Raw genomic sequence first — 14,311 nt, 5'->3', positions numbered from 1 at the left:
GTAGAAAAGGAGGGCACTGTGCCTGCTTTTACTACTCCTGCACCTTTACACAAACATCACCTACATCCTCACACACCCTACTTCTTCACTTCTCTAGGTTTGCCCTTCTGTTGAACAAATGCTGCACACTGAATTCATGCTACAACAGAAGACCTTTTGTTTGCTATGTACCAGGGATTTTAGAAATTCACGAATTCCTTTCTCTCTAAGGCCACTCCATGATTGTCCAGGCCAGCCAGATTCAAGACACTGAATTTAAGTGTGGAAGATTAGAAAATAGGCACTATCCTTCCACGTCTTCCTCTCCTTAGTCCCAAAATTTCTACCTCTTACTCTGTAATCTATCCTTTATCAGTTATGGGTCAACAGATTCTATTTTAAACAAGACAAATGAACTCTGGATATCGTCTGTGGAATGGTAATTTAATGGAAAGATCTGGGTTTACAGGATTGGGGGGAAAATAAATATGAAAGACTTGTACGACAGCACCAGGGATCTAGGTAACAAAAACTCCCGGTCAGCATTCTCATTCAGCTCTCACTGACCTCAGGTGACATATCACTCCACTGAGTTTTAAATTTCTAAAGGGAAACAAACTGCCTTTATTTATTTATTTATTTATTTATTTTTGGTCATTGGTCCATCGGATTGTCCAACTCCAAGTTTTCAATATCCTGTTTCTTGCTCTGAGTCCTTCCCAAACCAATGCCTACTTATTGCTGAGGTCTAGATTTCCCCAAGCACCACCAGACTACGAGAAAATGCACAGATAAGGCAATCTCAGCAACAATCCCAGTTTTACTGGTTCTGGGCTTTGGGTCCTGGGGAAGTCTAGTGGGAAGTCACTAAGGGTGCTTTTCCTTTTCCTCCCTCTGTTAGCATCCTACTGGGGTTGAGGGTTAAGTTTTGTCTGCCAGGCCCTGCTCTCTGTGCAAATGTTAAATCCTGGCCAGCTTCCCAGTGCACCCAGGGTCAATAATCCTCCCTGTACTTGAACTTCTGTACTTGGAGGAGGGTGCTGCACCCTTCCAGCTCAATCATCATATGTTGCTCTAGAGCCACACTGCTGGGTTCCAGGTCCCACAGTGAGACAGCTTTAATACTTGCAGGCATGTATACCAAGACCACATACACCAGAACACACACCATAGGTTTTCCTGCTATCACCCACCCTCCAGCTCTCTTGTCCTACATCCTCAAAGGTCACTGACTTAGGGTCTTTCTCCAGAAAGATAAGAATTGGGGATCTTTGACTGTCTCTTTACCCATTTATCTATCTATCAATCTGTCTATCTATCTTTATATCTATAGAGGAATTCATTTCAAGGAATTGGTTTATGTAACTAAAGGACTGGAAGCGGGTAAGTCTAAATCTTCAACATAGATTGGCAGGCTGGAGAGAGAATAGCGTGGCTTGAGTTCAAAGGCAGTCTGCTGGTAGATACATCCTCTTCCTTGGAGGAACCACTGTTTTTACTCCCATGACCTTCAATTGGTTAGGGTAGACTCAAGGATAATGAGAAGAGATTTACCCTCAGGTTAATCAATCTACTCAAAGTCTACCAATTTAAACATTAAACTTATCTTAACATAAGTTTAGACCCAACAGAAACACTGGGCATAATATTTGAACAGATTTCTTGGACTAGTAAAGATGACACAGAAAATTAAACATTATCATCCCTTATGGAAAAAAAACTCAACAAATAATGCTTTTCTGCCTAAAAATATGTCTCAAATAAGCAGACATTATGAATAGTACAGACTTCAGGAGCTTATGAAAAATTTTAAGGTAAAACTTCCAAAAGGAGAGAGAGAACATGGGGGAATGCCCTGCCATAGAGGCAGGGTGGGATGGGGGAGATGGGGGGTGGGAGAGATACTGGGATCAGTGGTGGTGGAGAATGGGCACTGGTGGAGGTTGATCATTGTATAACTGAAACCCAAGCACAAAAATTTGTAAATCTACAACTTTACCTCATGGTGTTTCACTAATAAAAATCTAAATTACACACAAAAACAGAAGAAAAAAACTTTCATCTTCTTTTCAACCTATTAAAATACTGTGACCACAAAACCTCAATTGATAAAAAGGCAATAAAATTAACTCCTTGTTGAGAAGTCACTGATGACCAAATATCAACTCAAGATCGAAACACGCAAGATGATTTACTATCCCTTCCCTACAGACTTTCAGGAACTCACTTAGTCAAAGGAAACAGCCTCTACCTATTTCCAGAGTGCAGAATGGATGAATCCTAGCGCGGACAGGCATTGGGAAAGATGGGCTGCGAGGAGCTGAAGGGGTCAAGAGGAGCAATGCGCTCTTCAGAGGGGGTGGGTGACACTGACATTCACTCCCAGGTCTTGGTCCGCACTGAAAAATGTTAACTTTGCAGTTAACTGCTTATGGACATACAGGCCATTCTAAGGAAACAAATCCTTTGATGCATAAGGGAGCACAGGCTATGCTGCCCCAGGGCTTTCAAAGTGGGGTCCGGTTGACTAAGTGAACAAAGGGGCCTGCTGGGCTGTTAAATGTAAGGGATCCAGATCCTTTTATGGTTCCTTGTGATTCTGGGAGGTGGGAGGGTTTAAGGAGACTCCTGATTTGGGGAATGATAAGGTGACTTTGGCTACCACATAGTCATTCTGAGTTCCAAACTTCCCTGGTTCAAAAATAGGACTAATTTTAATTCCTGCCCCACACAGAGTTCTTAAAAGAATTAGATAAAATGACTCATCTGTAAAGACAAATTCAATCCCATGTCCATATAGCAGGCATTCTTGACATTTTTGTGTGTTATTTAATTTACTGATAGTAAAGAATTAGAGAACAGATAACAGATGCTTAGCTTTCACATGGACAATTTAAATTTTAAAGAATTTCCATCTGCCTCATGATTCAGGTTACTCGGACAACAATTAGATTGAGTACAGCAGGCATGGTTGCTATAGAGATCTATTATAGATAGGCTGGTATCTATAAACTAAATTGCTCATTAATTGTGACTTCAAAATACAAGTCTCTGTAAATGGCTGCATTTTATTCTGGGGAGTTTAGTGGTCTTAAGCCTCTGGGGGAAATCAACGGAAAGGATGGTGGGGAGAGAAGGGTGTTTGGTGGGGAGCAAGTGGGTTTAGAATGGGAAGGAAACAAAAAGTTAGCTCTGGATTCCTTCTACATGTTTTCTTTAGTTAAACATCCTTATAAAAATTACACATGCAAATCTGGAAGACATGGAAACTAAGTGAAAAATAGAGATAAGAGGAAAATGATCCATAATCCTACCTCCCAAAGAATGGTACTGATTGTATATTTTCTTTCTTTTTAAAGAAATTACATAGCGATTATATTATATGGACATTTTTGCATTGCATTTAACCTAAAAGTGTAGTATGATAACTAACCCATGCTATACAATGTACACATTATTTTAAAGGTCTCATCATATTCTATCAAAATGAATGAGACTTAATTTTCTCCTACAGTTCCACTGTTGGGTTTGCAGATTTGTTCTGTTCCTTATACTACAAATAATTCAGTATGCCTTTTTTTTACAGCATCAAAAAATACCATTTCATGTTTCTTTAGTTTTAGGTTTTCAAAATTGAAATAACAAGGTAAAAGAGTTTGGGCATGCTAAAGTCTCTTGATATATGTTGGCAAATATATATCAAGATGTTACACTTTGTCTGCAATGGAAGAAAGTGCCTTTTTCAATATCTGCTTGTCAATAATGAGTGGACTGATGGGAAAATCACTAACCTGAAGAGAAAGAGAAAAACCAGCTCCTGAAAGAGAACGGCGCAGAGTCTCCTGCCTCTGCACCTGGTTGTTCTCACTGGTGCCCCTTGGAGGACGGTGGGTTGAGTTTCCCTCCCCACCCCCAGCAGAGCCCCGGCAGCTGAAGATCTCTGGTTTCAGCCACAGCCATGCTTAAGACCACTCTCCACATGTTCGGACGAGTTTCACGCATGAAGTAACCGACAGAGGAACCCAGGTGTGCAGGACCTGGGGCATAGATCTCCAAGCCTGCTAGGATTGGGACTGGGTCTCCTCCACCCAGATCCCCCATCTTCCAGTATGTAGACGTCACACCCACCAACTGCCCCCAGCGCCATGTAATCCCATCAATGGCCAAGACCCAGTGACTATAAAACCCAGCTCCTAGAAGTCCGCGGCCGCAAATGTGTCCGCACAACATCTTAATATCTAGTTCTTACTCTGGAGAACCTGGCAGGCTACCAAAAGTATCCTGCCCACATGGCAGAGTCTGGCAAACTCCCCATGGCATATTCAATATGCTAAAAATCAGTAACAATGATGAGTCTCATTCTCCTGACCCTGAAAGTGCCTTGAATGTGGCACTTTCCAAAATCCTAGGGCTAGGACGAAGGAGACGTTACTGGTGCCTGCTTGAAGAAATTGATGAACAACAGAATGACAGTGACAATGACAGTGAAGAGAAAGAAAAGCTACTTTCAGAACAGATGTCTGGTCCCTGGCCTTCTAGTCATTTTTCCATACATTTGTTAACCCTTACATGTCCTTATGCCATAGTGATACTTTTTAAGACCACATTTTCTTTAGAGATATTGCAAATATATGGAGTATTTTTAAAACATACTGCAAGGTATACACCAAAAGGTATAATTTATGAATCATGTGAACTATGTGAATGCCAAGTATGAAGTGGTAAGGAAGAAAGAAAGGCTATTCAAGTATAAGTAAAAAACAAATGAGGCTTTATGTTGTCTCAAAACAACTAAAGAAAATGCCATAGTTATAATGAGGAGATGTGTTATGACTTCAGTTTCAAAGATAATTTTTTTCTCTCTTCCCTGGTAACAGTTTCCTAAATTGATTTGTGTTAAGGTAATAGCACAAAATGACAAAAATAAGAGAAAACAATTTTTATAATGAATAAAAGAACTGGATAGCCAATTTGTTCCCCAGGAAAGTGATAACCTCATTTTTTGATCAAGATGACCCCAAATGGTAATGGCTGATAGGTATGATCTGGGCTCACTCTGCAAGCGGTTTCCAGCAGAAAAGCTTAAAAGACAACTATTCTAGTTTCTTGTCTGTAATGTTTGAGTGAATCTTCAAAATAAATTGTCAAGAATATAAAAATATATAAGCCTGGATAGCTACTCGTGATGTATTCGATATGCCAAACACAGTAACAACAAGTCTCACGATGGAGATGTTACTGGACCCGCTCGATCAAATTGATGAACACTGGGAGGACAGTGACAGTGACAGTAAATCTGAGGCATATAAATATGTATATAGTAAAAATGACAAAGGGAATAATTTAATCATATTCCATGTGTTATATAACTTCTAATGTAAAATAATTTCACTTGGTGTTTGTTAATCTCCCAAAGTTAAACATTTTAAGGTAAGCCTTACAAGAGAAATACATTTTAATACAAAACCTATGGAATAAAAGAGCTAATGAAGAGTCAACCGTCTGATCATAATTATAGCAACAACCATTAAAAACAAATTTTCATTAAAAAAGCATAAGATACTTTTATTGTGATAAAGATACAAAAAGAACATTTGGATATAAACTCTTTTTAATAGAGATGAAAAGAAAAATCTGAAGTTAAAATTTATCACTGATTTTTCAGTAATATGACACTATTTGGGTACTTCCTTAAAACCCTAATTTCTAAATTTCTAATCTGAGCCGCTCATTTAGAATCACATCAGAAGTATGCCCTCTGGCTTGACACAGTCATTTATTTTTGAGACAATTTGTTAATAATTATTTTCATGAGTCTATTCTCAACTCCCACTTCCTTAACATTTTCATGGGCAAGAACTTTTAAATTTTCTGTATACTTGGCTCCAGAGTCCTCATTAACCATAGGCCTGTGTTTAACAAAAACTGGGATTGGTTTATACAAGATAGGAAAAGTACCTGGAATTGTTTGTCCATGGAGATGCTATCAATGATTTCCTGAGAGTTCTCATACCCACAAAATGTGTCCTTCATACAATATGATACAAACATCTTAAAAATCACATTGCTACCGAACATAAAGTAACAAAATAGGAGACTAACACCCAAGAGTGGCCGAGATTAGTACCAGAAATTTTGCTCCATGGCTTGGAGGCCAGCCACACATGCTAGGGGAAAAGAGAGCTCAGTTAGAGAAGGGAGCACCAAATAAAGGGCGTTGAGAGGATCCTCCCAGGATGGGAGAAGCATGTTGAAAGTAGACTATAGACCAAACACGATTGCCACTCAATGCCTCTTTTGCAAACCATAACACCCAAAAGGAGAGAGAGGACAAAAGGGAATGCCCTGCCACAGAGGCGGGGTGGAGTGAGGGGGGGTGGGGTGTGGGAGTGGGAGGGCTACTAGGATCATTGGTGGTGGAGAATGGGCACTGGTGGAGGGATGGGTACGCGATCATTGTATAACTGAAACCCAAGCACAAAAATTTGTAAGTCTACAACTGTACCTCATGGTGTTTCACTAATAAAAATTTTTAAAAAACTGCTTAAACATGAATACTTAGAAGAAGGTCCCAAAGATTACATCTAAAGGAAGAAACTTTTAAATCAAGGAGTGGGTACAAGTTGTATTCAGGACAGAGAAGCAGGAGCACGAAGTGGATGGCAACAAAGAGTGTGCGTACACATCGTGTTTGTAAGCAGCACGATGGCAGATTCTGCCATGTGAAATCTGCATTGAAAATCTTCACAATCTGCTATTAGTTTGTGTGTGTGTGTGTGTGTGTGTGTGTGTGTATTTCAAGAAATTGGGCAGGTTTTAAAGATTGTAATTTATCTGCAATTTTCCATACTTAATTAAAATTAAAATATTCCTTCAATGTTCCACACCATGAACTTCTGATACAATGCCGAGGGGTTTCACAGTTTACAAGTACACAAATAAAATTGTGTTTTCTGAGGCAACTGTGGAAAAGTGTAAAAGGGATCAAAGAACATATCAGCTGGGTCTGGAGTGATAGTAGAGCGGAGAAGGCACTTGCCTTACACACTACTGGACCAGATTTGATCCCCAGCATCCCATATGGTCCCCTGAACTCACCAGGATTGATCCTGAGTGCAGTGCCAGGAGTAAACCCTAAGCACCACCATATGTAGTCCAACATGTGTGCCCCTTCCCCCCTGCCCCCACAAATCCAAAAGGATCACCAGCTCACATTCCAAACCTCTCAGGAGATTTGATTTGGACATAATCTATCAACTTGGGCTTTAGAGAAACTTCAAGAAATAAAATATTTCGATGTTTTTCATAAATATCTTCCCTGGAAAGTTTCCTATGATAAACGTGAATCTGTGGGAAAATAAGGAGTTCCATGTCCCCACCTCTTTGGTTTCATTTAATAATAATGCTAAGATATTGGGAGCTATCCTCACAAGATATGTCTCTGATAACTTTGATGAAACAAGTATGACTATGCTCTGCCTACACTAGACACACCTAATATGGAAGACTCCTCAGAAACCCTTTCTTTCTGAAAAAGCAAAAAAGAACTGGTCAAGTGTCCATTAGCCTTTTGGATGTCTTTTCCAACTCCTTTTCCCCCTGATGTCTTACTTCTGAGACCCAGGGAGATAATAAAAGATGAAATGGGATTCCCTAAAGCACCTGCCTCCCACTGGGTGGTTAGAAACAGAAAATGGACATTTCAACTGATGCCTTAGGAATCACTTGTGACCCTTTTTACAATTTATGTTTCAATATCTGGCAATTTAGAGAGTCTAGTATGAGTGAAACAGTACAGGATTGGAATTTTAAAAATGTGACTTTGGAGAAAGGCTCTCTCATTCATCAGTGTTGTGATGATGAGGTAGGAAAGTAGTCACTTAACATTACCACTGTTTTATTGAAAGCAACTTGTGATCTAATTGCAACTAATCATAGATGCCCTCCCCACTCTAACCTGTCAACACACACACACACACACACACACACACACACACATACACATACAGAGTCATGGTAGATAAGAGGTCTAGATGCTCTGGCCCATAATTAATTGCCATGAACTGTGATGTGAACTTGGAGTTTCCACAGAGAAGAGGACTAGAGACAAAGTGAAAGAAAGAAAAAGAAAAAAGAATGAAGAAGAAAGAAGCAAAATTATGAGGCTATTAATATTTCCTTTTATGTCTGTGTCCAATACTGAAGCATAGAAAGGAATAATAAGACTTCAGGTTAACAGCAGGGGAGTGGGAAGAGGTAGATAAATGGAAATAAAGTGAAAAACTGGATGGTGAATAATAAAATTGGTAATAAACTTAGTGTCTCCATGTGTTTGCATGTTGGTTTTAAATGATGCTCTGAAACCCAAATGTCACAACATAATGTTACTTCAGTAAACATTAAGTTTTAGTCATAGAAACCCTCTATTGTTGCCTCAATGCTGGATATTATAAATTGACCAATTTCTGTCTTTAGTCCAAGTTTTGTCTGTCATTTGTAGGGAAGGGGTTAGAAATATAAATTACCTTTTTTTTTTTACAAGATCCTGACTTAAGTCTGAAACGTCATCAGAAAATTTGTTTTGGGTAGAAGGACTCAATTTGATCACATGGTGAGTGGGGGCAGAGTGAGAGCACAGTGGGTGGTACTTGCATGCAGCTATCCTGGGTTTGATCCCTTGCGTCCCTATATGGTCTCCCAAATTACTGCCACGAGTGATTCCTGAGTGAAGAGCCAGGAGTAACTCCTGAACCTCCAGGTGTGACCCCAAACCAAAAACAAACAAATGAATAAATAAATAAATAAATCTGCATGAGATAATCTTTTAAAAAGCAAAACATTGTTTGACTAAAACTTAATTATGAACAACTCTGTAACTTTGTCTCTAATGGTGATTCAATAAATTAAAAAAAAATCATGTAAATAGTACTAAAAGTTTGGTAGTGGGTATGCAGCTGAGGGGTGAAGCTATCTTCTTGAAACCACTGTAAATTAATGGAAAATGAATATGATTTTAAGTTAAAAAGAAGAGAATGCTTTAATAAGTGTGGGGATTTGAAATACCAATAATTTCACCACCAACAGATATGCAAACATAAATTCTGCAAGAGAGTTCTGTTCTAGGTCACCCATGCCTATGGGAATAGGCTTAGTTTGCTCATACCACACCTGGTCCAAGAGTGATTACTCCTTTACAGGTGCTCCTTTGGGATGACCTCATTATCCATACAACTTCTTACGACACTCTTTCTGCATTCTGTTTTTTCTAAAATTCCTAAAGCCTCCTTTGTACCATGCATTTTTCAGCAAATAAGGTGGTTCTATTAGTCAGCCCATGAAGATTTGCCTTCCTTATGCTATTTACCAAAACAACAGGTGAAGGTGTTCACTGTGGGGATGGAGTATAATGTCATCCCTCGAGACGTCTGTGCCAACTATTGCATAAGGCCCACTCACATGCCAGACTCAGAGTCATGACATTCAGTCACACTATCCACCCACACCCACTTCTTACTACTGTTACCTCCTGGCCTTCTTACTATCGTTACCTCCTGGCCTTTTGCCTCTCTCTTCCTTACTCAAGAAAGTGCTGTCACCTGGCTTAGTCTTCACCTCCATACTGCCACCTGCATCCTGATGATACCAGAATCCAGGTACCACTGACACTTTACTGTTGGGACTTTCTCATTAAGACCTCAGCTTCCTACCCCTATACTAATACCCAAGCAGATCCATTGCAAAAGTCACTGATTCAAATGTCTTTTTCACAAAAACTTCTGTTATAAGTTTATATGACCACACAGTGACATGTCTTCGACTTTTTCAACAGCTTCCAGATCACAGTTTCTTAGCCAGGAGCCATATTTACCCCACCACCCTTGTTGGTTCCCAGGATATTCCAAGGAGTCACAGGTGGAAATTGTGTAAATGGGTAATACAGCATCAGATTAGGGGACCAGCTGGAAGGATGGGAGTGTCACAGGATAAAAAAAAATTGGAAGGGGCCCCAGAGATAGAGGTTGAGAAACACTGATAAAGAGGACTAATGTTCTATTTTCTTCCCACATATCCACAGGTCTCTTCTATCTTCATTTCCTCCATTTTTTGGAATAGTCTGTAATTTTCATTCCTACATATTCGATGTCTTGAATTCCATCATCCTCTTACCTCTTCCCAACTCCTGAAAAACCTCCATGCCAGGAAGAAGCACCATTATTTTTCTCATGTCTACATATAGACAGTTGAGTGTGGCTGAGGTAAACACAATGAGACTATCAGAAGTATGAAAAATTATTTAGTTTTTTTCTACAATAGTCTCAATATTACTATTTTAGACCGAAAGTTCTACTATATCACCAAAGTGTCAAGATTTCTCCACCACTGACCCAATGTTCCCACCCCTATCCTCTTTTGCATCACCGAATCATAGTTCTTCTGTTCAGATCTCAGGGTTAGAAGTATGCAAACTGATTATTAAGAACCAGAACCCAGCTCCAAAGCCTCTGTCTTCAACCTCTGCAATGTCTATTTCAAACTTAATCTTTAACTTCAAACTCTTGATATCAGCATTCCTTACTCCCAAATTTACTAAGGAATGGATGGCTAAGATGAACCCTTTGGCATCTTTCACTCCCAAACATATTCTCACCTACTCTTAGAAGACTCTTCCTTCCCACTGCTGCCAGAAAGCTCTTATTCCTTCTGCTGTGCAGACACGAACGGATTTCCAAGGATTCCAATTTCAATTCCAATTCCACTGAGAATTCTAAGGAACACACTCCCTTATCAAACTCATTCATTTCCAAGGGCTCAATGTATCAGGGAAACACAAGAGGAGTGTCTCTGAATTACCACACCATTATTTCCTTCCCCAGGAGGCCACCAATCCCCCTTCTACATTATAAATTAAAACAAAACAAAAGCTTTCATCAGCCTGCTTTTATTTCTTGCTTTCTAAGAAGCGTTCTCCAAACTCAAGAGTTAACAAGACATCCCCTTGTATTAGAAGCCAGATTGACCCTGGTGTGGCCTCTATCTGACCAATTCCTACTTCTAACACATGCATGTGGAGTGAATGGAGGAAAGCGGGAGACCAGCAGAGAATGAGGCCCTTCTCCTCTCCATGAAGCTCACCAAGCATCCCTATGCATATTGTCACTTCCATCATCTCTTCCCTGAGGTCATACTCTGTGCTGACCATTCCCTCAATGCGGTCTGGGGGATGGGAGTGGTGAGAGGTGACCCCCAGATAAGACCTGCGGAGTACCCAGGGCCACACACCTTGTTTGCTGGCAGACACAGCAGATCCAGATCTTCTCCTGCTTCTGGTAGGAGCAGCAGCTCTTGCAGACGTTGAACTTACAGTCCCCGCAGCGGCGTTTGGTGTTGACAAGGAAGGTGAAGGGCGAGCAGCAGCGCATGCAGCAGTGCTCCACGAACTTCTGGTGCTTCGATAAGATGCTGCACTTGCTGCCTTCCTCATCCAGCTTCTGCTTCATCTCACTGAGAATCACAGCAAGAGAGGAGAAAGAGCGTGTTAGGTGGGGGCAGGGGGTGGGGGTGGGGGAATATGGCTGCTATGTAGGCTCTTCCCATAAAAACATAGGACTCTGAGAGATCAATTGCTTGACATAATATCCTGAGAGTAATCATCACGGTGGATTAATTGTGGGGCATAGCTGCATGTCATCTTTCTAGGCGACAGCCTGAAAGACCATAGTTTATATTTCAGACATCAGATGGAGATATGAGTTATCATTCAACTAAGCAATCCTTAAAGAATCAAAATTTAACGCCTTTCAAAAGGAGCTGGAGATCATTTATTGATGGTAAAACATTAATTCTCCCAACAGCTCTCTTGGGAATATGATAAATGCAGTCCTGGCCCTACTTAACATCCCTGGAAACCAAAGAGCCCAGCGATTCTAAAAGCTTTCCAATCAATGTGAGTCAATAAAGATTCTCTGGGTGATGGGCAAATCCTAAGCACTTGGAGATTCCGGGTTGGATAAAAGATAATCAATCCCCTTCTTCCAAAGAGCTCCTGGGCTTGCTCCGCACAGACCCAAATGGTTGAACACAAAAACTGACCTTGCACACACACACACACACACACACACACACACACACACACACACACACTGCTTTCTGCACTCAGGGAGAAGGAAATGAGAAGCCCTGGAGGCAAGTGTAAACCCCAAACAGATGGAGTCACCCTGGAAAACACTACATTAGTCAAACTGGGCAAATTTGGGTTTCTTCTGCCATAAAATGGAGGCCTGGGGCCTGAGAGATCATTGAGAGGTTAGTGGACAGGTCTACTAGTGCAGGGTTTGAACTCTGCACTACACAGATTCCTGAGCTTTACCAAATGCAGTCCTGAAGCATCCCAGCATTGCTGGATAAGGCCCTGGAAGCCCCTCAGTGTTGCCAGGCTGACTCTGATGGTCTCCAGAACTGCAGGAACTGAGCAGAATCACATTATCAGGTTACTAGCACTGAGCTATTTGCTTCACTGGCTGAGTGCCCATGGGAGTGGCCCCAGAGACTCCTGAACACAGCTTGAGAGAGCATCCCCCTCACATTCCCCAAGCAAAAGGACCACAAAGAGTAGTAGAAATCGAATATATTTTTCCGTGCCCAGTTTGAAATTGTGCAGTTCACTGTGGATGTCTCTGAGGTGTATGCAGCAAATATTTATTCCTATCTTGCATTAGCCTTTGCAGTTCTGCTTAATGGTGTCTTTCATCATTTGGAAGAATTTGATTTTCCTGTAGTCAAAGCTACTAGTTTTAGATCTTGCTTAAGAAGCCCTATCCTATTCCATCAATTTAAACACATATTTATGCTAATCTTCTACGCATTGTTCTAGCTTTAGTGTATGTGCTGCCAAACTGAGCATTTATATATTCAAATTCATATGTAAATCAAATAGCCCTGATAATGGGTGGACTGGTGCTCTACCCCTACCCCACTCCAAAAAAAATGAGGTGTGTTCACATTTTATTTCACTGTAATCTGAAATTTTAACATATTTTGGGGGAAAAGAGTCCTTCTCCAAGGGATGTAATAATCATTCTGGATTATTTTGGTGGACCTAACCCCAGTTCAAGTGTACTTATAGGAGGAGAAGATAGTGACCAGTGTAAGGCAAGCTGGATTTCCAGGGCTGCCAGAAGCTGGGAGAGTATAGAACAGACACTCCCAAGAGCTGTGGGCGCAGATATAGTTCAGTCAACACCTCAAGTTTGCCATTTGGCCCCCAGAACTATGAAATAAGACATTTCTGCTGCTTTTATTTTTAAGCTTAAAATTTTATTTTACTTTAGGTCCTGATTTGCAATACTATTAATGGCAAGGTTTCATGCATAAAATACTACAGCACCACACTCTCCACCAGTGTTATCCACTTCTCTCCATCATTGTCCCAGTGTCTGCCTCCCTATTCCTAGCTCCTTAAACTCAACTTTTAAGTGACCTACTACTTTGTGGTTATTTATTTTGCCTGCCCCCAAAAATGTACATATAAAAGCAAGACAGCAAAATAAACAAATAGATCAGGCTCAAGTTTAAAATATTTTATAAAAAAATAACTAAAGAACAAAATTAAAAAATGGGCAAAAGCTCTGAATAAACATTGCTCCCAAGAAAACAAATAAGCATAAGCATATGAAAACATGCTCAATATCCCTTATTATTAGGGAAAACAAGTCAAAAGCACAAGGAGGTATTACCTCATACCCATGAAAACAGTCTCGGTCTCTGTTGAAATAACTAGAGTAAGCAAGAGTAGGTGAGAGGATGGGGGGAAAAGAAAATGATATGTTGTTGGTGAGAAAGTAAACTGGTTTTCACCTTTATTGAAAGCTACATGGAGATTTTTTTGAAAACTAAAAATGGTTTGAGGGAATCAACATAAAAGTCAATTCACTGATGACTGGATAAAGAAATTGTAGGGAAAAGTTACTCAGTGACTCAACAAGATGAAGCTACAACCTTTCACAACACAATGGATGGAACTTGAGGTAATTAAGCTACATAAAATAAGTCAGGAAGTGAAAGGTAATTACCAGATGATTTCACTCATGTAAAGTATAAACAACCAAAATAAACTGGTAAAACACAGTAACAAAACCCTTTAGACTGTGAAAGTGATGGAGGGAAAGGGGGGGTGTTCACCAGGAGTGGACAGAGGGGCACAGATTCATAGAGTGGCAGTGGCGGAAGGTGGGGGGGGGTGTAAGAACTTGGGCGGTAGTTGTGGTAAAGGAGTAAACTTGGACAAGTGAACTTTTATTTATTTATTTTTAATTTTTTTTTTGCTGTGTTGCTA

At 40.3% G+C, this 14,311-nt stretch overlaps 1 protein-coding gene across 2 annotated transcripts in view; it reads right to left on the bottom strand.

Moving 5' to 3' along the window:
- MYRIP (myosin VIIA and Rab interacting protein) overlaps positions 1 to 14,311 on the bottom strand; it is a 360,073-nt gene that overhangs the window by 190,891 nt on the left and 154,871 nt on the right. For both annotated transcript variants that reach the window (XM_056129423.1, XM_056129424.1), the window contains exon 3: positions 11,260 to 11,481. In XM_056129423.1, coding sequence (XP_055985398.1) covers positions 11,260 to 11,481 — 222 coding nt within the window. The remainder of the gene's footprint in view (positions 1 to 11,259; positions 11,482 to 14,311) is intronic.

The sequence above is a fragment of the Sorex fumeus genome, unplaced genomic scaffold (genome assembly GCF_029834395.1).
Source record: "Sorex fumeus unplaced genomic scaffold, SorFum_2.1 ptg000072l, whole genome shotgun sequence".
In the NCBI taxonomy this organism is placed as follows: domain Eukaryota; kingdom Metazoa; phylum Chordata; class Mammalia; order Eulipotyphla; family Soricidae; genus Sorex; species Sorex fumeus.
Note: the sequence above shows the minus strand (reverse complement) of the source record. Positions and strands in the feature narration are given on the sequence as shown.